The sequence below is a fragment of the Channa argus genome, chromosome 6, assembly GCF_033026475.1.
Source record: "Channa argus isolate prfri chromosome 6, Channa argus male v1.0, whole genome shotgun sequence".
Classification (NCBI taxonomy): Eukaryota; Metazoa; Chordata; class Actinopteri; order Anabantiformes; family Channidae; genus Channa; species Channa argus.
In genome coordinates this window covers 8105833-8132557 of record NC_090202.1, presented here as the reverse complement: position 1 = coordinate 8132557, position 26725 = coordinate 8105833, and the positions used below count along the sequence as shown (strand labels likewise).

The following is a 26725-nucleotide window of genomic DNA, read 5'->3' as shown; positions in this document are numbered from 1 at the left end:
GACCTCAACCTTTCAGCTAGAGAAGAGTTAGATTTAATGATAAAATGGCTTGGTGTAGAATCCTCAGAACAGGCAAAGAGAATTCGATCTGTGCATGTGTTCAACCCCACAGCAGCACTCATCCTAGTTTGGCAGAGATTAGAGGAATGTTATGGTTCACCAGAAGTAGTTGAACATGCACTGCTGAAAAAAGTGGAAGACTTTCCCAAACTTACCAACAAGGACAATGTCAAGCTCAGAGAGCTTGGTGATATTCTTCAGGAAATAGAGTGTGCAAAAGTGGGTGGATATCTGACAGGTTTGTCATACTTGGACACAGCTCGTGGAGTAAATCCAATTGTTGGGAAGTTACCCTACAGTTTACAGGAGAAATGGATTGTTGTGGGATCCAAGTATAAGGAAGAATATGGAGTTGCATTTCCCCCTTTCAGTTGTTTCTCCAGCTTTGTAAGACAACAGGCAAAAGTAAGGAACGACCCCAGTTTTGCTCTAACAACACTCACCAACCAGAGCTCAAAATATGAGAAATACACAAAAAGTGGAAACAGAACCTCTATAAATGTACACAAAACAGATGTTCAAAAAGAGCCTTCAATCCTGCAAAGTATTTTGACTAAAAAGACAATAGAAAGCCCTGATAAGCAATGTCCTATACATAAAAAGCCCCACCCTCTCAAGAAATGCAGGAGCTTTAGAGCTAAGCCTATTGAAGAACGGAAGTCATTCCTTAAGGAGAAACACATTTGTTACAGGTGTTGTGGGTCAACAGAGCATGTGGCAAAAGACTGCAGAGTAGCAGTTAAGTGTATGGAATGTGACAGTGAAAAACACATCTCAGCACTACATCCTGGTCCTCCTATGAAAGACAACCCAGAAGATGATAAAGATGATGGCGGGGAGGTGAGTGAAATGTCTTCTACCCCGGTTACATCTAAATGTACAGAGATTTGTGCTAATGCAAAGAGGCAGTACTCCTGCTCCAAAATCAGCCCGGTGATAGTATATCCCAATGGACAAAGAGAAAATGCTAGAAAAATGTATGCAGTGCTGGATGAGCAGAGTAACAAGTCACTTGCCAAATCTCAGTTTTTTCATCTTTTCAACATCAAAACAGCAGCAGACCCATACACGCTTAAAACCTGCACGGGGATAACCAAAACTGCAGGCAGAAGGGCTGCAAACTTTATGATTGAGTCAGTAGATGGCAAAATAAGGCTTCCACTTCCAAACTTAATTGAGTGTGACATGATTCCTGATGACCGGGAAGAGATCCCACTTCCTGAGGTGGCAAATCAGCATCCACACTTACAGCGAGTTGCAGACAAGATACCTCCTGTGGATCCAAACGCTCCCATCCTTTTGCTCTTGGGTAGAGACATCCTTCAAGTGCACAAAGTGAGGGAGCAAATCAATGGACCCCACAGTGCTCCTTACGCACAAAGGCTAGACTTGGGGTGGGTTATCGTGGGTGATCAATGCCTGGGAACAACACATAGGCCATCAAGTGTCTGTGTCTTAAAAACGCATGTCCTCAGCAATGGTCGTACATCTTTTCTCAGTCCATGCACAAACAGAATTCAGGTGAAGGAGACATTCCATGTTAAATCAACACATCGTAGTTGTTCTCCAGGTTTGTGTACTCAGGATGGATGCATTAGTGGGTGTACAGACACACTGGGATATGCAGTATTTGACAAAACAAGGGATGACGACAAGCTGGCACTGTCAGTGGATGATCAAACCTTCCTTGAAATAATGAATAGAGAAGTTTATCAAGATCAAGCAAACAGCTGGGTGGCACCATTACCATTTCGCTCCCCCAGACAGCACCTTCCAAGTAACAGGGAGCAAGCAATAAAGCGTCTTAGTTCTCTTAGGAAAACACTTGACAAGAAACCTGAAATGAAAAGACAGTACATTGAGTTCATGCAGAAAATGATTGACAATAATCATGCAGAGCCTGCACCTCTTCTGGAAAAACATAAAGAACATTGGTACTTGCCATCATTCGGTGTGTACCACCCCCAGAAACCTGATCAGTTGAGAGCGGTATTTGATTCAAGTGCAGAATATGCAGGAGTCTTATTGAACAAAGTATTACTAAGTGGTCCTGATTTAAACAACACACTTTTAGGGGTTCTTCTACGGTTCAGAAAAGAGCCTGTAGCATTCATAGCTGATGTTCAACAAATGTTTTATTGTTTTGTAGTACGAGAAGACCACAGAGACTACCTTAGGTTTCTGTGGTATGAAGACAATGACCTCAGCAAGAATGTGAGGGACTACAGAATGAAAGTTCATGTATTTGGAAATAGCCCATCACCAGCTGTGGCTATTTATTGTATGAGGCGTGCTGCTGGAGAAGGTGAGAGAGAACACGGCTTTGATGCCAAGCAGTTCGTTGTGAGAAATTTTTATGTTGATGATGGACTTGCATCTGCTCCCACTGAGGAAGAGGCTGTTGACATCTTGAAGAAAGCTCAAAAGATGTTAGCAGAGTCCAACCTGAAGCTACACAAAATAGCATCGAACAGCCACGAGGTAATGAAAGCCTTTCCAGCTGATGAGCGGGCCAAAGACTTGAAAGATTTAGACCTCAGATTAGATGATCTCCCCCTACAGCGCAGTCTTGGAGTCCTGTGGAACCTGGAAACAGACTGTTTCACATTCCAAGTGTCCCAAGAAGATAGGCCATACACCAAGAGAGGTGTTTTGTCCACTGTAAATAGTGTGTATGACCCTCTAGGATTTGTGGCTCCTATAACTATGCAAGGAAAAGCCCTACTTCGAGAACTCTCAACCGAGAGCAATGACTGGGATGAACCACTTCCTCCTAATAAGGCAGAGGAATGGAATAGGTGGAAAAACTCTTTGAAAGATCTACAACATCTCCAGATAGCAAGATGCTACGTTCCATTGTCTCAGTCTTCTGCGCAGAGAAGGGAGCTTTGCCTCTTCTCAGATGCATCCACAATTGCAATCGGAGCTGTTGCCTACCTGAAAGTCACTGACAGTGACGGTCAGTGCTACGTTGGATTTATCATGGGCAAATCAAAATTAGCCCCACGGCCTGCACACACTGTCCCACGACTAGAATTATGTGCTGCAGTTTTGGCTGTGGAAGTATATGAGCTAGTCAGAGATGAGATGGACATTAATCTGGATGCTGTAAACCTTTTCACTGACAGCAAAATAGTCCTGGGTTACATATACAACACCACCAGAAGGTTTTACACATACGTTGCTAACCGAGTGGCTCGAATTCGCAAATCTACACTACCTGAGCATTGGCACTTCATCTCTACAGAGAATAACCCTGCAGACCATGCCACCAGACTTATTAATACATCTGAATTTCAACACACAAACTGGTTGTCTGGACCATCATTCTTAACACAACGCAACTCAGAGCTACCGCAGTCTGATGTCTTCAATCTCATACAGCCTGAAGAAGATGTAGAAATACGACCTGATGTTACAACTCTGATCTCCAAAACCTCAGAATTCAAGTTAAGGTCCCACCGTTTTGAAAGATTTTCTCATTGGATGACTCTGTGTCGCACCATAGCATCACTTATTCGTGTTGCAAAATCATTCAAGACCTCAGGTCAGGCAAAACACCATGGCTGGAGACGTTACATGGAAAGAAGCACCTCAAACGAACTTTCTCAAGCACAAGTTGCGATCATTCTTATTGTGCAGAATGAAAACAAAGCCTACTCAGAAAACTGAACCCCATCATTGATGAAGATGGATTACTCAGAGTTGGTGGTCGTCTGGCACCTGCAAGTCTGACAAAAGAAGAAAAGCATCCACTTATAATTCCAAGCACCCACCACATTGCTACTCTCTTAATAAGGTACTACCATGAGAAAGTAGCACATCAGGGACAACATATCACGGAGGGAGCAATCAGAGCAGCAGGATTCTGGATCACTGGGAGTAAACGTCTGGTCTCATCCGTTATCTACAAATGTGTCGTCTGCCGTAAGCTTAGAGGAACACTACAAATCCAAAAGATGGCAGATTTGCCTGTTGACAAGCTCTCACCAATGCCACCCTTCACTAACGTAGGCCTTGACATCTTCGGTCCATGGATGGTGATGACACGTCGAACTAGAGGAGGAAGTGCAGACAGCAAAAGGTGGGCGGTGCTTTTCACATGTATGTCAACAAGAGCTGTACACATTGAACTTGTTGAATCCATGTCCACATCCAGCTTCATAAATGCACTAAGAAGGTTCTTCTGTGTTCGTGGACCTGCAAAACTTCTGCGGTCAGATAGAGGCACAAATTTCATTGGTGCCTGTAAAGAGTTGAAAATAGATCACAATGATGTGATACTAAACAATTATCTTCAAGAGAAAGGTTGCACATGGCACTTCAATCCTCCACATTCCTCACACATGGGTGGTTCATGGGAACGGCTTATTGGAGTTGCAAGAAGAATCTTGGATGCAATGCTTCTTCAGTCGCCACATGCTCGACTCACACATGAAGCATTGAGCACTTTCATGGCTGAGGTTATGGCGATAATGAATGTTAGACCACTGGTACCAGTGTCCACTGACCCAGACATGCCAGTTGTTCTTACACCAGCACTGATCCTAACTCAGAAGACAAGTGCTCTGTCAGCACCTTCCGGCAACTTTGAACCAGCAAAACTCTATACTAACCAATGGAAGCACGTTCAATGTCTTGCAGACACTTTCTGGAAGAGATGGAGAGGAGAATATCTGGCCACTCTTCAGAGCCGCAGAAAATGGACAGAAGATAAACCCAACATTAAAGAAGGAGATGTTGTATTGCTCAAGGACAGTCAGGCTCACAGGAATGACTGGCCTGTTGGACTTGTCACAAAACCATTCCTCAGTAGTGACAGCAAGATTCGCAAAGCAGAAGTAAGAACAGTAAAAGACGGAGTTGTGAAAGTGTTTCTGAGGCCAATCTCAGAGATGGTTGTTCTTTTGTCTGAAGGAAAGTAAATTAGACTTCTGCATTATTGTATTTGTGTAAGGTTAATAAGTTCTAGTGGTACAATTACATTGTACCAGGCGGGGAGTGTTCTGCCCTCTGTTTGAGTGCATTTATAACTGCTAAAAAACCTTTCCATAGCTTTGTGTACAGCGTTTTGGGAGCAGCAGCGCCCCCCTCTGGTCAGCTAGTAGTAGTAAGTTTAGAGGCTGGAATTCCCCTAGGAGTTACTGAAGCACGGTAGAGGAGAGAGCGTTATTGATCGCCTGCCGCTAAATTTCTGATAACGTTGTAGCCTTGGACATTATTTGTCCTTTTACAGTGAATAAGTGAGTAAAGTAAAGCAAGAGAAACGAAGAGTGAGCCTTCAATAAAAAAGATTCAAGAAAAGTTACGCCTTGTGCTTATTGGAGGACTTCACACTCACCATGTTAGCTAACTGTCTAGCATAGAACAAGTTCCACTCTTTGTGAGGACAGTATAGTAAGTTAGCAAAATTATGTTTCCAATATTATTGGAGTCTACTCTGTCACAATCCCAGGACAGATTAAATTAACTAATTAATGTTAATACACATAAATGATGGGTTGAGGCTGTTTTAGCTATGATTTGGTGCTTTTTTAAGGTTTATTTCTAAACTACTTATGTTGTAACAATAATACATGGTGACAGTAATGATCTAACAGCTCTGTGATGTCAAAAATAAAACACTGATACAAGTACTGAGAAAATGTCCAGAGAGCTGGGAATAAGCTCAGGATGCACTGCAAAAAAGAGCCTCAGAAATCAGTTAACCAGAACAAAATATAAGAGTAAATGTATGTGGTTCTCTTGTGACAATATTTTGCACCTGATTGAAGTGGATGGTCATAACCCCACTAAGTTCATGTAGCTGCTTTCTTCAGAAGGAGAGGAGAACAAAAAAATAAATAGCTTCGGTCAATCAATCATGCGAATGTGTGAATCATCGGGGACCAGCTTTGTCCCAGGTGTCCCAGCGGATGGCACCAAGACGGAGAGGGAGGCAAAGCCAAATTCAGTTAAGAAAACGTTCGGAGTGCTGCTCATGATATTGTTGATCGATCGACTTCGCATTATTGATCGACCTTGACACCGTCAAAATCATCCTATTTGAAGGCACATTTTACAATGGTTTATGTTTACGAAACAGACCATCAGCTAAGTTTTCACTTTAGATGTGTGGCCTCCTGTAATATGTCAAATAAGTTTTTTATTAAGTGATTCTGTGTCACTTGTGACTTGTTTTAACAAAAAAAAATGATGAAGTGGTTAATTATGAAATGTGCAAAATGACCCAAACCTGATTGTAATGTGTAGTGCAACGTTCATAAGAAATTTAGTGGAGTAAAAAGTACAGATATTTGCTCTTAGATGTAGTTGAGTAAATGTCAAAGTATCTTGCCACGAGCAAATGAGGGATGCTGATTATAAATTATCATAATTAAACCTTCAGGGCAGGATTTTGAAGGTTAGATTTGAAAATTCAAAATGTGAGTTTTGAATTCTTAAGTTTTCCTCCGTTGACTACTTCCTAATCCCTATTTAATAGGTAATGTCTAAACATAAAGAAGACCAGTATTTGCCTGATCAAGCTTTACCGGCTACATAAACAAATGTTTAATTATTGATATCATCCATTGTTGTTCATACTCTGTGGTAAAGTTAGCAGTTTCCCAAAAAAAAACAAGCACAACCTTCTTTAAGGACTCAAGTTGCCATCCCAGAGAATTTAGAATTTTCCTACATCATTTACCTACAATATTAATAAAGAATGACGATGAAAAGAATCTCATCAAGATTCTTTATTTTGATGTTCAGTTTAAAAAGTTTGACACACAAACTAAGTTGAGGATAAAAACCTGGATATTGAAGGCTGGCCTACATTGACTTTTTTAGGAAAATAATGTCTTAGTTTACTTTTAATCCGTCATGAAAAACAACATGCGCTGAAGCGTAACAGACACACTTGGGAAGTAGTTAAGGTTGTTGTATATATCATGAGAGGGAAGTGGAATCAAGGCGTCGACCTCAACCTGACAATTTACCTTTTACTCGGGTGGTTTGAGGGGGGGAACGAGAGGCCTTTGGAGCAAGCAAAGACAGGCAGTTGTTTCCAACAGCACAGCTGACATCTCTGCCCTGAGGCTATGAAACAGGAGCTCAGCAGGTGTCGTGTTGGAAATTAATTAATATTGAGTTTTAATGAAAGGTAATGTCTCCTCTTTCAAAACAAGACACTCATGTTCATTAGCAGGAATACAGCACAATCATTATTCAGTGCCAGCTACACTAATTGGTTTGACATTGGAGAGAATATTGTTCAGCTCACTGTGACAAATCTGGCATGTCAGAGCCTGTTTGAGAGTGACAAATAAATGTGATGTAATGTGACAAAGCATGTGCAAAACAAACATTGTGTGTCATAATTTGGAACAAAGAAAAGGCCTTTTTCAAAAAAGCTTGTATCCAAAAAATAAAGTAGAAGTTCTGTACATTTTTATTTACTGCCTTAAGGTCAGTGTTATATTTCTTGCTTGAGTAACCTTGATTCCTTATCACATCTTTAATGAATATAAGCTTGCTCGAAAACCTCTGATGGCTTTGCTCAGTTTTACCTCTAATGTGTAAAAGAAACTTAAATTTAGTGATGACATGTACACTCACCCAACAGACTTTGGATGTTCATCCATCCTCACTTTGGACATAATTTAATATGTCTGTGTGGCATAACATAAATGTCATGCGGTGCAAACTGCTCTGAATGGTCTATGGTCATGGTCTTTGATAACAAAACACCTCACATATGTTGTTATATCCTTACTTACTTCACAGAGAGGAATCAGTCTGTTTAGCACTTTCTGAAGGTCGTTCCAAAATCATCAACAGGTCTCTGCAAAATGTCACATATAGCAAGAAACCATCTTACTTGTGGGCCTCTTCAGGTGTCCACCAACACTAGGGAGAGTAAAAAGATGACCTCAGCCCTGTTTCTGCAGTGCTTTGTCAATCAAAGCATGTGTGTGGTGAATCACAGTGATTTTTATTTTCTTCATATTTCTGATGATCATAAAGCCATGACGTAATGATGTAGAGTCAAAATCCTGAGCATTTTAATTTCAATCTAAGGCTGCACAGGGCAAACATATCTGGTAGAAACCCAAATCTCCCCAAACACATATTGCTTCTGAATATATTTTAGAATTTATTTTAGCATTGTACAAAATACAGAACAATATACAATATAATTTTGATTTAATCAGATTTATGCTCGACACTTCTTATCTTAAATGCTGATTAAAATTTGTATACTTAATTTATGTATGTATTCATCAATATATTTATGGAATTATTTTCATTATTATCATCTTCATCATCATCAACTGTAGCATCAACATCTGATTCCCCCTCACAGATTTTCTGCTATTTCATAATGTTGCCAGGAGATGGCCACATTGTACATGGTATAGGTCTGCTCATAGTCAGAGCCTGCATGATTGTGTCTGAGTGCACACAGCATTTACTTTTGTACTTTACACTAATATTGACATTGTAGGGTAATATTACATTTTATTCTTTTATCTTCTGGTCATTGTACCACAATTAGGTTTGGAAGAAGACTTCATGGATATTGTGATAAAAAAACAGCCTCACATCATTTAAATGTATTTGTATATGTGTAGAATTTTGTCAATGCAGACAACACTTTGACAGTGTCACAACATATTTTTCTATTATTTGTTATTGTTGTGATGTTACTGTCAAAGCTAAACTGTATAATCTGTTTTAGAAATTGATCTCATTTGACATCTAACTAGATGTCTTAAGACATTAACATTTAATTCCTTTATCTAAACTTTGTTCCTTGAAGTTTGTTGAGTTCAAAAGGTAATGTCATGACCAAAAACAAGGCCCCCAAGGCCCTCTCCTCAGTTTCCCCAGTCTCGAGGGCATTGAGAGGCCACAGGTGTGAAGGGAAGTTTCCAGCGTAAACTGAAAGGAATAAGTGAACTCTAGAGGGAGTTTGTTAGTTTGTTCATGTGCTTGTGATTGTGAAGAGTCTGTAATCATGGTCTGACCCAAGGTACCTGCAATTCAACTCATGCTTCTATTAAATCAGACCCCAAACGGCAGATTCCCTGCAGAACTGCAAAGAGTAACATAAACTAATATGGATCTGTACAAACACACAAACAACAATTTTATTTTAATTAAAAAAGACCTAAGAGACATGTCAGTCCCCTTCTAAACATTCCTATGGCTGAAAAATAACAATAACAGCTAATTAAATGTCACATGGCTCAATGCCTTATTAAATTAAGTGGGTTGATTTGGTTTTTTTTGTTGTTGTTGTTGTTTTTTCATTATTAGTCAAAAGTGTAACTTTTAATTCCCTTATTCAATGGTAAACAATAAAAAAAACATTTAAAACTATGATCATTTGTGAAAGCACCATGTACAACTTCAATATGTGGAAACAATTCATTCATCAGCTTTTAGATGAAAACAGATAACACATAAAAACTACATGTTTATCTGTGTGTATACAGTACATTGCACACAACCGTGTCCATCAGTCCTGATATGATCGTCGTGATATGGAAACTATATGTCCACATACGCTGCGCACAATAAAAAAATATAATGTTCAGGGTTGACACTGCTGTTGCTGTTTCAACCATTGCAGTCAAAACTAAAAGTTCTGATTGTGATTTTAAATGTAAAGGTACTGTTTTCCATACTTTTACTGAAAAAGACACCTGAGTCAAAGTAGTTACGCACCTCTGAACGCTACAGTTCCCACTTACAGGCCCTCTTGTCTTCATACCCTCATTTTTTGTATCAACTGACAGGCGACATATGGGAAAAGGCCATTTATACCCTTAAATATTGTTTTTACAAATGAAAACTTTGAGGAGTTATCAAAACTTAAACTATGCTTTTGAAGATTTTAATAATGGTGCCATTTTATTGGGTTCTGATCCATCCCCTTTTTGCCATTGAACAGTTTTTTAGGAGAAAGTCCCTGGATCCAATCTGCCTGCTGACTGTGGCCTTTCTGTGTAGAGTTTGCTTGTTCTTCCTCACTCAGTCCAGAAAGATGTAATAAGGTGATTGATGTATTGTCTGTGGCCCTAGACTGTGTTGTGCCTGAAAAAAGATAAAGATAATGAAATAATTAAAATATAATACGGCATGAAAACCCCAAATCAATGTGCGGAACACATTCTGCTATGGTGAACCCTCAAGGGACAAACCAAAATCCATAAATGTATACTTATAATTATGAAATACTGTACCTGAAGGACCCTTTTGCATAGTTGTGCCCCACATTTCAATAATATCTCATTTCAAAGGAAGAACTGTAGATTTCTGGCAATCCATTTTCATGACGTGGTTATGACATGTATTGTAACATTAATGTTTTTATTTGCTATTCATTGGTATATTATTGTCAGATCTAAACTGTGTGGTTCGCTATACAAACCAATCCAACATGACATCTAACTAGGTGTCTTCAGACATGCAGATTTGATTTTCTTTTTCTAGCTTTTACAAGCAAAATCATAGAAACTTAAAATTCAATATCTTTTTTCATTTCTTTATGTTTGTCTTTTTATTTCCATTCTTCTTTCAATAAGTTTGCCAAGTTCAAAAGGTAACATCAAGGCCGGATACAAGGCTCCTGGGCACAGGCCTCAAGTTCTCCAGTAGAGCTCTCAAGAGGCTCATGAGGCAACAGCCCTGAGGGGAGCAAGCTAAAGAAGAGGTGTAGAGAAGAAATCTAGAGGGACTTTGTTAGTTTGTTTGTGATTAGGATGAGTCTGAAGACCCAAAGCATCTGTACTTCAATCCATGTGTTCCTATTAAATCAGTTTCCCCGGAGAGATGTAAAGAGTTTCATAAACTAACATGCATCTCTACTACCACACATACAACAATTTGTTTTCAATTAAAACACACCTAAGAGACATATCAGCTCTCCACTAAATATTTATTTGGCTGAAAATAACAATAACAGGAAATTAAATATCACATGGCTCAATGCCTTGCTCATTCCATTGGGTTGAGTTGTTTGTTGAAGTGAAACTTTTATTTCCCTTATCCAAGTGTTAAAACTAAAAGCGAGTTCACATGTATGGTGAAATAATCCCCAACCATTTAAAACTTCTGACAGCACTAAACATCTTTCAGCTACATTCATTGCACATTAACACATGCCCCTATTAAATCAGATCCTAAAAGACAGATTCCCTGCACAGATGTAAAGAGTCACATAAACTAACATGCATTTCTACAAAGACTTTCATTTGATTTAAAACACACCTAAGAGAGATAAGAGCTTCCTACTAAACATTCTTTGCCTGAAAAATAACAATAAAAGCAAATAAAACATCACAGTAGCCAAATGCTTTATTAAATCAAGTATGCTGGGTTGTTTATTTTGCGCAGTTACCAAAAGTGTAACTTTAAACTTTCTTATCCAAGGAATCCCAAAAAATGATGCATATCATAAAATAATAGAAAACTCTAAAATCATTCAAAACTACTTTGTAACTATTTGTAAAAACACAAATAACTTCACGTGCATGTTCTATTGTTTATACAGTCATAAAGTACAATACAGTTATTGGGAAAATTAAATTAACTTTATAGAATAACTGGACTGGTATGGAGCTAAACCTTTAATACTATTTAGTATGTACATAAAAATAAATTCCCTTTTTCCACAAGCCAGCCACTGCACTTGATGGGCCTGCACACAGCCTTGACTTATTTCCTTCCAACCATATTTGGGATAAACTGGACTGTGAGTACCCAGACAGCCTTCCCAGAAAAAGATGCTCAGCAGTGACATAGAAATGTAATGTTCAAGAACTGGATAATTTTGGCCATGTCATGTTGGTACACTATAGAGAGACAGATCCCCCAATAAAGGGTAACTTTGACAATTTTCTAAATTAATCGTGTTTTCAACAATACTCATACAGACATCCAATTACAACGTGGACTTGTATGTCTAGCTAATGTGTTTTTATTCCTTCACAGCACAGGTAAATAAGCTAAACCAGGTTGCAGACTGATGCACTAAAGTGAATAGAGGTAATTCGTTGAGGTTGCTGAAATATGATGAATATAGAGTATATAAAGTATTTAACATGCCCATGCTCTGTTAAAAGGAAAACAGGCTACACAGGGAGAAAAGGCAAAGACCAAGGCCAAATGACTGGGTTCTTTCTTCCTTGTTTGTTTTGGTTTTGGTATCTGAGATCAGTATTTCACCAACATGCTCCCCTCCCCAGGTTTTAAAAACAAAAGCATTGAAAAGTATATTCTTTTTTTTTCTTTTCATTCTTTCTTGAAGTTTGTTGAGCTCAAAAGGTACTGTCATGGCTAAACAAAAAGGCCCTAGGGCAAAAACCTGAAGTTCTCCACTAGAGCTCTCAAGGGAATCATGATGCAACATCCCTGAAGCAAAGTTTCCACTGTAAGCTGAAAGAAACAACTGTGAACTCTACCGGGAGTTTGTTTGAGTGCTTGGTATTAGGAGGAGTCTGAAATCAAAATCGTTGGATGACCCAAGGCACAAACACATGTTCACCACATGTGTCCCTATTAAATCAGGGTCCCTTGAGATCTGAGAGTTCCATAAATTAATATGCATCTCTACAAACAACAATTTAATTTTAATTAAAACACAGCCAAGAGGCATATCAGATCGCTAGTAAACAATTGTTTGGCTGAAAAATAACAATAACAGCAAATTAAATATCACATGGCTCAATGCCTTATTAAATCAGGTGTGTTTATTTCAACAGCTGTCAAAAGTTAACCTTTAATTTCCTTATCGTCTTTATCCAAATGCAGAAATATGTAAAAGTGGCAAAAAATGTATCATAACAAAGAAACAAATGTAACAAAAGACAACTTCACTTAGTTATTTGCATAAACACACAGATTTAATTTATATAGTTTAATTGGGTATTAGTGATTTTGGACAGAAGAAAAAAGTTTATTCACAGCAGTTTATGACAGCACTGAACTAAACTATTTTAAAAGTCCGGTTAACGCACTAAGAGCACACATGCATCACGTGGTTTATCCTTAATGTACCAGTTTGCGTCGGGACCCTCTGAACTTTCAGTGTATTACAATGGAAACCCAAACGCTTCAACATTTGACACCTAAACCAATGAAGTAGTATTTCGAGGGGAGAAGTCTCACAGGGATGTGTACAGGGTAGTGGATGGTACAAATAGACATAGGTTGTTTCCGCAAGATTATCGTAACACAATGTGGCACACGTGGTTATGATAAGAAGGCACATATGTGTCGTTGTCACTGTTTGTAGCTTTTTGTTTTTATGTAATTTATCTTGTACCCTAGACTTACCCCGAATACTGTGCCTGACCCTAAACAATGTTGTATTTTAATGTAACCTTACGCTAAAGTTGTTCTTTGAAAGCCTGTTTTTGTGTGTATATAAAGTTCGTGACATCAAATGGTGGTGCTCCTGGGGCATAATGACCTTAAAGTGTATCCATAGCATTAATATCAGACACCGTTGTTCCCACAATTTCAAATAATGGCGCTCCTAGAGTGTCCATTAGTAACGCCAAAGATTACCTATGGCGTCGATATGATACGCCAATGGACGTAAAAAGCAGTGCAATTTAACGCTATAGCAAGCGCCATTACCCGACGCTGTGGGATGAGAGGGTTTTAAACTTTTGCTCGTTGTATTCAAACTAATAGTTGTAAATGGATCACAAAACCCACAAAAATGTATTGTACTCACAAGCATTTTTGAGTACAGAATAATAGTCAAATAAAGTTTTCATCTTGAACTTTTCATTAAAAAAACTGCCCATGGCAGCAAAAACCGCCTGACAAAAACTGTGGCATTTTCCTCATCAGTTCTCGGAAATTAAGGTGTGATTTTCTCCCAGGCCTTATGCAGAGTCTCCCAGAGTTCTGCTGTGCTAGTTGGCCTGGTTGACCTGGTTGTCCATGTAACCAGAAAGAATGCTTGGGGTCTTTGTGATGCAAACAACTGCAGTTATCCCCAAGTACTCATTGCCCAGAGAGAATGTCATGCATCTTCAGTATGGACCAGTATCCATGCTGATTGAGGATGCCTTGCACGTGATGTAGATTTCCCACTCTTAAATTCCAAGTAATACTACACTAAACACTAAAGTTGAATTTTTTAATGTCAATTCTCTATCAAATAAATCCTGTTTGATCCATAATCACATTTTGGAGAATGGGACTGATATCATCTGTCTGACTGAGACCTGGCATAAACCTGAGCCCTACTCAGTTTGGAATGAGTCCTGCCCCCCTGAATATACCTACCTAGAAAAAATGCACCACTGTTTGCAGTGGGGTCTTAGCATAATCCACCGTGAAGATTTGAAACTGTCACCCCTCCCTCTTCCTAAACTGTCTACCTTTGAATGTCTGCCAATTAAATGCAAACATCTCTCTATAACAATTCTTCTCATTTACCGGCCACCAAAGCAACATCCGAGTTTCATCACAGAAATGTCTGAACTTCTTTTAACTTTCTGCACATCATCATCCAGCGTGCTGATATTTAGAGACTTGAACATCCATGTGGACACACCCTCTAATCATTTTGCTGCTGAGTTCTTAGAACTGTTGGACTTCTTAAACCTAAAGCAGAAAGTTGATGTCCCCACTCATAGTAAGGGCCACATCCTTAGTCACTCTATACCACCTCTGACCTCCAAGTGTTCGACCTTGGTGTCGCTGACCACGAAATCATTTCGATTGACTTCCCTTCATATACATAATTTTCCCACCCACAATGCTGCATCCATTTCAGAAATCGGAGAAAAAAACTTCTCTGATTTAAATGCTGACATCCAAAATCTCTCCATTGTCCCACAACTCTCCTCAGTCAGTTAATTACTTGACTACCACAACAATGACCTCCAGAATATCCCTGAGGCCCGAGCTCCTGTTAGATCACAAGTGGTCACTTTCTCCAAATCTTCACCGTGGTTTACAAGTTCCTACAGATGAAAACAGCTATGCGCCCCCTCGAGCGGCGCTTTGTTTCAACCAACTTAACCGTCCTTAAAATAACCTACCGGGAACATAAAAAAAAAAAAACCTAGTCCAGAGCACTTGCCACTGACAGATTACAATATTACTAAAATATAATCAATAACAGTCCCAGCAACTCAAAACAATAAATCATCTACTCAAATCTCAAACCCACACTGGCAGCAATCATACAGAGGAGCAGTACAATAGTTTCATTGCACATGTCACCACTAAGGTGGACACCATCCCCTCATCACTGTCTGTCTCCAACCCCCCACCCCTGGACCTGCCCACTTCAAGGCCAGAAAGCTGTCCGTCACAGTTTTTGGTCACTACAGTGAAGAAGTTGGGGTATCATACAGAGGATGAGACCCTAAACGTGCACCTTGGACCCTCTCCCCACTCCCTTGGTAAAAGCTAATGTCTCAGACATAAGCCCCCACATCACAAGCATCATAAATACTCCCTCCAGAGTGGCAAAGTCCCAACATCTTTGAAAACTGCAATAATTACACCACATCTAAAAAATCCCTCCCTGGATCCTGAAGTTATGGCAAACTATCGTCCAAATTTCCAACCTTCCAATACTGTCAATGGTCCTGAAAAAAGCTGCCTTAGCCCAGCTTCAGGATCACCTCAAAAGATACTATCTGTTTAAAACCTTTCAGTCCGGCTTCCGCACATCACAGAGGCAGCCCAGTCACCAATGACCTCCTAATGGTTGCTGACCAGGGCTTCCCATCGCTTCTCATTCTTCTGGATCTCACTGCCGCATTTTATACAGTGGACCACAAAATACTACATCATCTACAGCATATCGTTGAATTTTCTGGCACTGTTCTGGGGTGGTTTGGGTCCTATCTCACAAATAGAGCTGACTATGTGGCCCTGGGGGATGCAAAATCTCAGTCATATTCAGTCATCTGTGGGGTGCCACAGGGGTCAGTTCTTGGGCCGACCCTTTTCAACATCTACAGTATATGCTCCCACTAGGCCATGTCATTCTCAAGCATGGAGTCTCCTTCCACTGCTATACTGCTATACTCAGCTCTACGTGAGATTGAGCCCAACCTCGCCGACACTTCCATCAGCTCTCACCTGAGGGCAACACAGACTGTGGACTGTTTCAAAAAACATTTAAATGCTTTGCTGTTCAGAAAAGCATTTTAAAGTGATCATTACTTTTTAATGTTATTTTATGTTTTATATTCTTTACATGTTGTTTTAATTTTGCTTTTAATCTGCTTGTGTAGCACTTTGGCATTTGTCAACAAACATAAAGAGCTTTATAAATAAAATTAATTATTATTGCCAAAGCATCCCCAGATCGTCGTGTTTCTGGCTTTTCATCTGCTTGTGTAGCACTTTGAGATTTGTCAACAAATGTAAAGAGCTTTATAAATAAAATAAAATTTTATTATTATTCCAAAAGCGTTCCCAGATCAGCATGTTTCCACTTTCCTGCTTCATTTATGTTTTTAAGAAGACCTCTATAATTTTTTCATGAACTATGTATCTGACACATATTTATCACAATTTAGTGCAAAGGTGGACCAAAGTGAGGAGACTGTGAGAGGGACTGAACTAATAAACACGTTTGTTAGTAAAAGAATCAATAATTAACAGAAATCGTTCCAGGAGGGTATGAAGAAAATCATGACAGGCAAAAGAAATATACTGAGGTACCAAGGATTGCAGAGAAACAATTTACAACAAAAACCCAAAAGAATACTAGACAAATTATAAGGAAACCAAAATGCAACCCACTAAACCTAAACTAAAAACCAGGAAACCCAACTAACACCTGGAAAAGATTAAGGGGATAAATGAACCAAAAGTTGCTGGAATACAGAGTCCAATTCACAAGAGTCAGGCTTGCTAGGGTCAGGTAAACCAAGAGTTCAGCATGTAGGCTGGGAGTGAGATGAGGATCTGGCAGGGGACAGCTGGACAGCTGACATAAATAGTGAGGGGAACAGGTGCAAACAATAAATAGGGATAACGAATGGTAAAGCTGAAGGAAAAGACTAGGGACAGGAAGCGGGGCTTCAAAATAAAAGTCCAATGGGAGGAAGTGTAACTGAGGACCAGATCATCACAATATTCTTTGCTTGGATACAAACACCTCAAACTTTAGATGACTGGGACTAAGTGGACTGATAAATAAAGTCCACTGTTTGTCTATCTTGGCTTTTTGCGAGATCTTCTTGTGAATTCCAAATTTTAGTAGGGTTTTCATCTTAGCAACTCTGCTTATGAGGCCAGCTGACCTGAGTCTTCTACGCATAGTGTCTGTGCACACTGATTTCTCTTGTTTTACTTAATGATGCAGCCAAATCAGGAGTAGCAAGGCATCTGTTTTTCAAGGAGGTCACTTATACGTATTTTTTTTCTTGGGTAGATGTGTACTTTGGTCTTCCACTGTATCTTCTGTCCTGATTGGATCCAGGTACAGCAAGTTTGTAGAGACTATAGTGTACACTTTTTAAAGAATGTTGGTAATGTATTGTAACCCCAGATTGTAGGGGTTTAGGCGTAGCCCTCTAAGAGCTGTCGCTATTGGGTTTATCCCCGGACGCATGCGCAGTCGTGAAGATTTACTTTTGAAGTAAATCTGACTCCCTCAGTTCTACACATAAAGTATATAATACCAGTGTGACCTGAGTTCTGCTCCCAATAAGCCAGCATTTTTACTACAGCCGACTCGGGTGGGAGCAGTGGGCTCAACAGCTTAGAGGGCTACGCCTAAACTAGAATCTGGGGTTACAATACATAACTAAGGTTCTACTTCATATAGGCTTCGCCATTTAAGAGCTGTCGCTATTGGGATTAGGGGGAAGCTGGATGTGGGCAATGCCCCACTGGACCGGAGTCCATAAAAGCACCAAACACACCAGCTCAGATGCACCACAGTGACCATGAACAGAAAGTAGAACATCCTGCATCCTCCTGCATTGAACCCTCTGTGCAAAAAGAGGATGATAACAATGAACCCACACAACCTAAATGCTATTGAGAGAAGGCAGGGATGATAATTACGTACTGTAAAAGTCCCAAGCTCGAGCAATGGATGAGGACAAGGCAGGCACCTGATGCAGAGACTGCACAGGAGTTGCACAAGAAAGACGCATGGTGAGAGAATGCGTATAATGACAAAATACACGCAGCCAGACTTATGTTGGTAGAGCGTGTGGGGAGGAAGGAAAAACCCGTCTAGTGTAATAACTCTAGTTTTGACGGAGGATGTTATTATTTTAGGCATGAGTGTAGGGTTCGGTCTCAAAATGGCCCAACTCCTGTCTTTTTTAATAATGAGACATAAGGGAGAGACTGAAAGCGCGCACAAATCACCCTCTCTTTTAGCCGAGATCAGGGCTAAGAGAAGTGCTGTTTTCAGTGAGAGGAACTTGAGAGAGATCTGAGATATCAGCTCGAAAGGAGGATTCCTGAGAGCACATAAAACCAGTGGTGAATCCCACTAAGGCGTCATTGAACGCATCATGGGCCGCTGCCCTCTCACTCCTTGTAGAAAGTGTTTAATCAGAGGATGTGCAAAGACAGATCTCTCTCCAAAACCTACAGCAGCAGTGTAGGTTTTAATTATGGATAGGGCAACATTTCTCTCCACTAAGAGCTGGAGAAAAGACAGGATTTGAGATAGAGGACATGATGTTGGGTCCATGCTCCTCTCCAAACACCCTCGCTGAAAGGCGGACCATTTTGCTGCATAAGAGGCTGCTGTAGATGGAGCCCTTGCCCATTGAATGATCTGTATAACTGCAGGTGGGAGCCTTAAGCTCTCCAAATGCTCCCATTCAGGGGCCAAGCCCACAGGCACTGGCCTATCAGCAGAAAATGGTGGATCAAGCCATCCAACTGTGAGAGTGCGTATCTGCACCATGGGAGTCTCCACGGTTCGTCCGACACAAGCTGAATCATTGTCAGGAACCAAGATGCACTTGTGCACTCTGGAGCCACTAGAATGACTAATAGTTGCTCTTCCTGTACCAGTGCTAAGAGGCGTGGGATCAGAGGAATAGGGGGGGAGCATAGAGGAGGGCTCTGGGCCGCGGGTGGTGACAGAAGGCATCCACTCCTGCACGGTCATGGCGAACCACAGAGGGCACTGTGTTATTTTGCGGGAGGTGAACAGATCGACAGGGAGCTGTTTCTGTCTTACTGCGGCTAAGCTTCATTCTTCTGTTTTCCAGAGCAGACCTCCAACTCTCTAGATTTCCCTCCACGTGCTCCCTGCTCTCACTGCAAAAGGCAGCTCAGAGTCTACAGTGAGTTTAATCAGCAAGACAGAGAAACATCCTTCTCTTCTAACTCACATCCATCTGTGGGGCATAACCACTAACAACATTGAACATCATGCCTTCAATTTCCAGCTTCAGACTCATCAACTTGTCTGATGCTCTTTTCACCTCTAGAACGTTCCTTACAAACTCCTCTTTCAGGATAACTCCTACTCCATTTCTCTTCCTATCTGATCCATGGTTAAACAACTTTAACCCTGCTCATAAGCTCCTAGTCTTGCTACCTTTCCACCTGGTCTCCTGGACACACAGTATGTCCACCTTCCTTCTCTGCATCATGTCAACCAACTCTCTAGCCTTCCCTACATTCTTAGCTTTCCTCTTCTTCCTCTGCCTAAGAACACGCTTTCCTCCTCTCCTTCTTCGACCAACAGTAGCCCAATTTCCACCTGTACCCTGTAGGTCAACAGCACCAGTGGTGGTCGTTTTTAACCAGGGCACGACCGATCCTGTATGGAAGTCATTTTCGGTGTGAAAGTCATGATTCGCATGTTTAATTTGGCATGTGTTTTACGTCGTATGCCCTTCCTGACACAACCCTCTGCATTTATCCAGACTTGGCGCTGGCACAAGAAGACACTGGCTTGTGCCCCCTTGCGGTTGCATATTCCTCAAATTGAAAATTGTAAAACCTAAATAGCCAAAGTGAATATTTTACATTGATTATAGTTTATTATTTAAATATTTACATTTTTTAAATGGAAATTTAAGTGATAAATGTAACACAGGTACTTAAGCTGAGCTCAGTAGAACCAACTTTAAAACAGTAAGTCATCATATCTATGGGCAACAGCAAGATAACGCAGCAATACACACTGGTAACTTAACCTTGTATGTTGTGTAAAACTTCAGAGTCATCTAAATGATTATGTTGGCTTATTATATATAAAAAAAGAGAATAAAATATTTTATTGGGTTCACTTTCCAGACTTAAATTTTAACAGATGTAGTTTAAGTCTGGAACTGGTTACGCTGAGTTGTGATATTGAAAGGAGACTATACATATTCTCTGTTAACTCATAATCTACCTAAAAGTTCTAAATTCAAAAACAATATTAAACCACACATGGCTGATTAAGGATTTATTAACACTTTGTTCTTCTGTAATTACTTACAGAACGTCTTAATGTTACATTAGCGATGCACTAGCTTGTGGCTTAATTTTTCATGTCCTGTGGAAAAAAAATATTTCCTGTTTTATAATAATGCTAATTAACCTCGTACAAAGATCTTGATTGTTGAAAAAAACGAGTACAAAAGAGAGGGTTTACACACAAATATATATTTGTTGCCTTTAGTATGATCTTCTTTACATATACAGTAATTTCATGTCAAGGCCCAATCAGGGTTGTCATATCTAACTGATATCTGATTGGATAAGAGGCCAGTGAAATCTGCTATCAAATAACATTATAAACTGCCACAGTCTGCCTTGACCACAACCGGGAAGCCTCTTTTTCATCAGGACCTGGGAGGAGAAATGTCCCTAGTCACAGCAGGGCTTGTGTTCATGCGGCTTCTGTTGGCATTTGGAGCAGTGGAGGATGAAGCTCCTGTCTGCCAGATACTGGGAAGCTCAGAGTTTCCTCTACTATCAAAAGAGGGGGAGGTCATGATCGGAGGGGCCTTTTCCATTCACAGCAAAATCAGTCAACCTCCACTTTCATTTACAGAGAAGCCAACACGTCTCACATGTTCCAGGTAATTTTGAGTACCATTTAATACTTTCTTATGAAATTTCTCATCCTTAAATTTATATTTTGCTCTTTTTGTCTCAGTGTCAACCTCAGAGAGTTTCGATATGCCCAGACAATGATCTTTGCAATTGAAGAAATAAACAGGAGTGACTTTCTTCTTCCCAACATTTCCATTGGATACCGTATTTATGACAACTGTGCCTCAACATTATCCTCGATGCGTGTGGTGATGGCCCTAATGAATGGTGATGGCTGGACTGTAGGAAAGAGCTGCTCTGGTCAGTCAGCTGTACATGCTATCATTGGAGAGTCAGAATCCTCTTCAACCATTGTTCTTTCACGCATGACTGGACCTTTCAACATGCCAGTGGTAAGGAGTGGCTGTTTGTATCAAGGTGCTTATTGTGTTATTTTGATTCTCTCCTTATTTTATCCACTTTGATGTTTTCTCAGATAAGTCATTCAGCTACTTGTGAGTGTCTTAGTAGCAGAAACGAGTTTCCTTCTTTCTTTCGAACCATTGCCAGCGACGTCTACCAGGGCCGTGCTCTTGCTCAGCTGGTTAAACACTTTGGCTGGACCTGGGTTGGTGCAGTCAACAGCGACAGTGACTATGGCAACAACGGCATGGCCATCTTCCTGGCTGCTGCCCAAGAGAAAGGAGTATGTGTGGAATATAGAGAGAAATTTCACAGGGCAGAGCCAGAGAAACTGTTGAAAGTGGTAGAAGTGATCCAGAAGAGCACTGCCCGGGTCATTGTTGCTTTCATGGCTCATGTAGAGATGAATAACCTTCTTGAGCAGTTGACCCTGCAGAATATAACAGGTCGACAGTTCATCGGTGTGGAGGCCTGGATCACTGCTGACAGCCTTGTGACTCCTGCCAGTTTCAATGTGCTGGGAGGCTCACTGGGCTTTGCTGTGCAAAAGGCTAATATCAGTGGCCTGGAGGAGTTTTTAATCAAAGATTTCTGGGAGACAGACTTTAAGTGCAATGAGACAAACAACATGGCAGATGCAGCCAATTGTAAAGAAAACCATGATCTCATTGAGTTAAAAGATTACGATGGCGATGTAGCAGAGCTGAGAATGTCAAGTAACATTTACAAAGCCATCTATGCTGTGGCCAATTCTCTCCACCACATCCTTAAATGCTCACACAGTCAGGGCTGTGATAAGCCTGTGAAGGTTATGGCCTGGCAGGTAGATGATGCGATGACTCAAATGTTAAATCCTTGGTTTTGAAAATTGATATGTTGACACACATTATTATCCTGCTTGTTTTTAGGTAGTGGAGTCTCTAAAGCAGGTGAATTTTACCATTAAAAATGGGGAGCAGGTCTGGTTTGACAACACTGGTGCCACTGTAGCCCAGTATGAAGTGGTGAATTGGCAGCGTGGAACGAATGGCTCAATCCAGTTTAAACCTGTTGGGTACTATGATGAGTCCTTGCCTCCAGGACAGAAGTTTGTCCTCAAGAATGAAGACATAATGTGGCCTGGGGGAAAAACAGAGGCAAATATGTCAACAAACAGTAAAAAACTTGAATATCTGAATATCACTAATCTGAAATGATTGTTTCAATTAACCCATGATTTGTCTCTTTTGTTGGTTCAAAGTTGCCTGTGTCGGTGTGCAGTGGGAGCTGCCGTCCAGGAACTCGCAAAGTCCTTCAAAAAGGAAAACCTGTCTGCTGCTACGATTGTATACCATGTGCAGAGGGAGAGATCAGCAACACCACAGGTACTACAGACATGAAATATGAGAATTTTCACACACTGTTTGTTTGTCAGAGTCTGTGTATGGTATTAAAATCTGCTGTGGTACAGTCTCAAATTTATGTTGTAGGAAATATCTAAATGACAATAATAGTAACAATATTTCTATTACAGATTCTAATGGATGCAAAAAGTGTCCTGAAGAATACTGGTCAAATCAAAACAGAGATGCATGTATACTGAAAAAAGTGGAGTATCTCTCCTTCACTGAGGTTATGGGGGTAGTACTTGTGTTTTTTACTTTGTTTGGTGTGGTCCTCACCTTAAGTGTGGCCACTATATTTCTGATCAATAAGGACACTCCTTTAGTCAGGGCCAACAACTCTGAGCTTAGCTTCCTGCTGCTCTTCTCCTTGACTCTGTGCTTCCTGTGCTCTCTGACCTTTATCGGCCGACCCTCTGAGTGGTCCTGCATGCTGCGACACACAGCATTTGGCATCACCTTTGTCCTCTGTATTTCTTGTATTCTTGGGAAAACTATGGTGGTGTTAATGGCCTTCAGGGCTTCACTTCCAGGCAGTAATGTGATGAAATGGTTTGGACCAACACAGCAGAGACTCAGTGTTCTGGTTTTAACTCTCATACAGGTTTTGACTTGTATAATTTGGTTGAAAATCAAGCCTCCTTTTCCTTTTAAAAATATGAATCATTATAAAGAGAAGATTATTCTTGAGTGTGCCCTCGGGTCCCCTATAGGGTTCTGGGCTGTGTTAGTGTATATTGGACTCCTAGCCATTCTATGTTTCATTCTTGCTTTTCTGGCTCGAAAACTCCCTGATAATTTTAATGAAGCTAAGTTTATCACCTTCAGCATGTTGATCTTCTGTGCAGTGTGGATCACTTTTATTCCAGCATATGTCAGCTCTCCTGGGAAGTTCAGTGTGGCTGTGGAGATATTTGCTATTTTAGCCTCTAGCTATGGGATACTTTTATGTATATTTGCACCAAAATGCTTTATACTTGTACTCAAACCTGAACTGAACACAAAGAAACATCTCATGGGTAAAACATGAACAATAATAAACAGAACAACATAAATGTTATCTGTAAGTAAGCATTCAAATTCTCATAATGCTCAAATGTTAGTAATTACATGATTCACAGTATTAATTGTAGTTTATAAGGATTAAATGGTTAAACTGTCTGTTACACATATTTTGAGTGATACTGTTCTCGTTTTCTCTGTGTTTGACAGTCTTTCTTGTATAGTCCCTGTATGCTAAATTACGTATTATTTATTTCCTAAACAATTTTAGGAATAGATTTTAATCTGTAGCTGCTCTATTAGTCACTGCTCCTACGCTATAGGTTTCTCCTCCAGCCTCCAGTGCCACTGTTACTGGTGTCACAATAGGCTGTGTTAGTAGTTTTGCAGTGTCTCTGCTAGAGACACAATTCCATCAGCTAGTGGGTTTTGTGATGTTTAACAAGAATGACCACACCTCCCTGTGAGCAGTTTATTTCAGCATCTAAACTCAGCAACAGTAATCTGTAATTTCAAAGAAATGAAACATTTCATTTTTTAAGTGAGGGTTTTTCTCCTTTACATGCTCTCTGTCTCTTTAATGCATTACCATAACAAAGAATACATCATAATATATCACTATAATTCATAAAACTATAGTGATTAAAAAAACAAAACAAAGGAAAACATTTTCCTTCAAAATAAAACAACAAAAACAAAACAATGTGTAAAGCCACATACATGTAAATTCAAAGTTAGACATTCATAGGGTTTATCTCACTTACATGCTCTCTGATCCCGTATAACATGAGAAGCAAAGTCACACTACGCCTCTCATTAGCATGGCCTCAATAGCACACTCTACAATCACACACTACAGCTCTGCTGCCTCAGTCTCAACAACTGCTTCTGTGATATATCTGTTTTAGCTTTACTTTAGCATTACGAATCTTTGTTTATTGTCTACCTATAGGGCCAGAGCATCCAGCATTGCAGGGGCTATTAGTTGGTGTTTCGAGAACACATTTCTGAAATTATCATTGGCTGTTTATCAGGTAATGCAGATCAGTGTCGTATCAGCCACCTCATGAGCCACTTGCACTGCATTTAAGAGGGTTGCTCTGCCCTTGTCACTATGTAACAAGTGGCACATCAGCACAGAAAAATTGGCTTTAAAAAAAAAAGGATTACATTTTACATTTTTTCCATGAGTGTAATTCCTTCCTCTGTAGATGGGCTTGGGGACTAACCAAATGATACGGCATGATAATGAAACGGCATTGTGTAATTATGATACAAAAGAGGTAGCTGTATTCTGTTCTTGGGAAAAAAACATTTTAAAAAAATTAGATTAATGACATATTTAAAAAAAATTGGCGTTATTAGGACAATTACAACATCTTACAATAAAGAGCAAAATCACAAGTTTCAAAACAAAACAGTCTTGCTTTATGGAACTGCCAATCTGCAGCTACAAGGCAAACTTCATCCCAGCATTCACGAGATAGCTGTTCAGGAGCCGGAATTTATGAAATAACCATGACCCCACAGAACATGGCCACTCCAGCTGCACTCTCCCCCAGTTTCACTTTCTCTTCCATCCCATCAGTACAGGGAGGTTAGGCTGGAATTCCTGTAGACACCTTGACGTTTTCCCCTTCAACACCAGTAAACAGCCTTTCATCATTTAAATATCACACCATCACAGTTACTGAACTGGGTACAATCCATGTGATTGTGTGTGCTCACCAGGCCAATTAGGTAACTTCTGCGATACGCTTCACATGCTGCTGTCCCACTTCCCTGACTTGGGTAATCCTCTCATCAACCTGACAGACGGGAGCATCTACTTAGACAAACCTTAGGCTGCTGACATCCTTGCACTTCTCACTCTGTTTGATTTAAAACGGAATCTGACAATACTTCCTGTCCACTTCTTTCTTTGCTCCTCAGCCTCAGGTCTCTCAGTCCTGAGCAGTTTTCTTTCCCGTTCTTCGCCACCCTACACCTAGCACATGTCCTCTCCAACCATTACACAGACACAGCCACTGACTCACTATCTCAGCCATTTTGGGTAGTGTCTTCCCCTTGCCCTCCAGGCCTGCCCGTCCCTTACCTCCCTGTGAAGCTCCCAGGCTCACTGGTCTAATCTATGAACAGCTGTGAAGTCGCAGATCCCATGTGTTCTGGCCTAATATCAAATCCTGCTTGTGTCTTTTACTACAGCATCACCAAAGCAAAAACTAAATAATATTAAGACAAATGACTCTTGACAAATGACAGCTTCTTCATTAACAACGTAGCAGCCATCAGCTCACAGCCCTGAGTACCAGAGGGAGACATCCTGCTATTTTCACTCTACAGCACATCGCTTTCATCATTGGACACATCAACACCTCCTTTACTCGAGTTCACATCTCCTCCACCTTTCTACAAGATGCTGCAGCCTACTAATCACAGCCATTACATAATACATTAATGCATCTCTCACAGTAAGCACCTTACCGAACACATCGAAGCAGGTCTTGGTGACCCCCCTTCTTAATGAGCCTATTCTCAACCTTTGCATGAGCACTCTTTGAACAAATTTCAGATTTTCTTTCTCAGAGCAACGTTGGTAATATCACTCTGGCTTCAGGACTCATGCTCGTGGAATCAGTGTGGGCTGCAAAACTGCACGTCAGTGTTTGGTCCTAATTCTATCTGGAGTCTTTGACACTGTAAACCACCAGATGCTCCGGTGTGTACTCTCTGATTTAGGTATCTGGTAGAGCTCCTCCTTGGCTTTTAGCTGTTACCTATCTGGACAAAACTAGCACCACAGGGACCACTGTGATGAAGCAGAGAATGAATCCATGTAAAGATATTCAAAAGTAATCAACAAGAAAGGCATGTGA

The 26725-nt window shown here is 40.4% G+C and overlaps 1 protein-coding gene across 1 annotated transcript; it reads left to right on the top strand.

The window, feature by feature from the left end:
* The first annotated feature begins 807 nt into the window (after positions 1–807).
* LOC137129224 (vomeronasal type-2 receptor 1-like) lies at positions 808–23877 on the top strand. Its single transcript, XM_067508161.1, has 9 exons — positions 808–1369; positions 2210–3019; positions 18853–18983; positions 20854–21089; positions 21167–21455; positions 21539–22288; positions 22374–22601; positions 22706–22829; positions 22979–23877. The coding sequence occupies exons 1-9, from the start codon at positions 808–810 to the stop codon at positions 23875–23877; spliced, it is 4029 nt and encodes a 1342-aa protein (XP_067364262.1).
* The last annotated feature ends 2848 nt before the right edge of the window (positions 23878–26725 follow it).

What these genes read in the sequence shown, in the direction of transcription:
- LOC137129224 (XM_067508161.1), top strand. Translation starts at nt 808, where the DNA reads ATGGAATGTGACAGTGAAAAACACATCTCAGCACTACATCCTGGTCCT. An exon ending in ACACGTCTCACATGTTCCAG is followed by an intron (nt 21,090 to 21,166) that starts GTAATTTTGAGT and finishes TTTTTGTCTCAG; the next exon opens with TGTCAACCTCAGAGAGTTTC. An exon ending in GGCCTGGGGGAAAAACAGAG is followed by an intron (nt 22,602 to 22,705) that starts GCAAATATGTCA and finishes GTTGGTTCAAAG; the next exon opens with TTGCCTGTGTCGGTGTGCAG.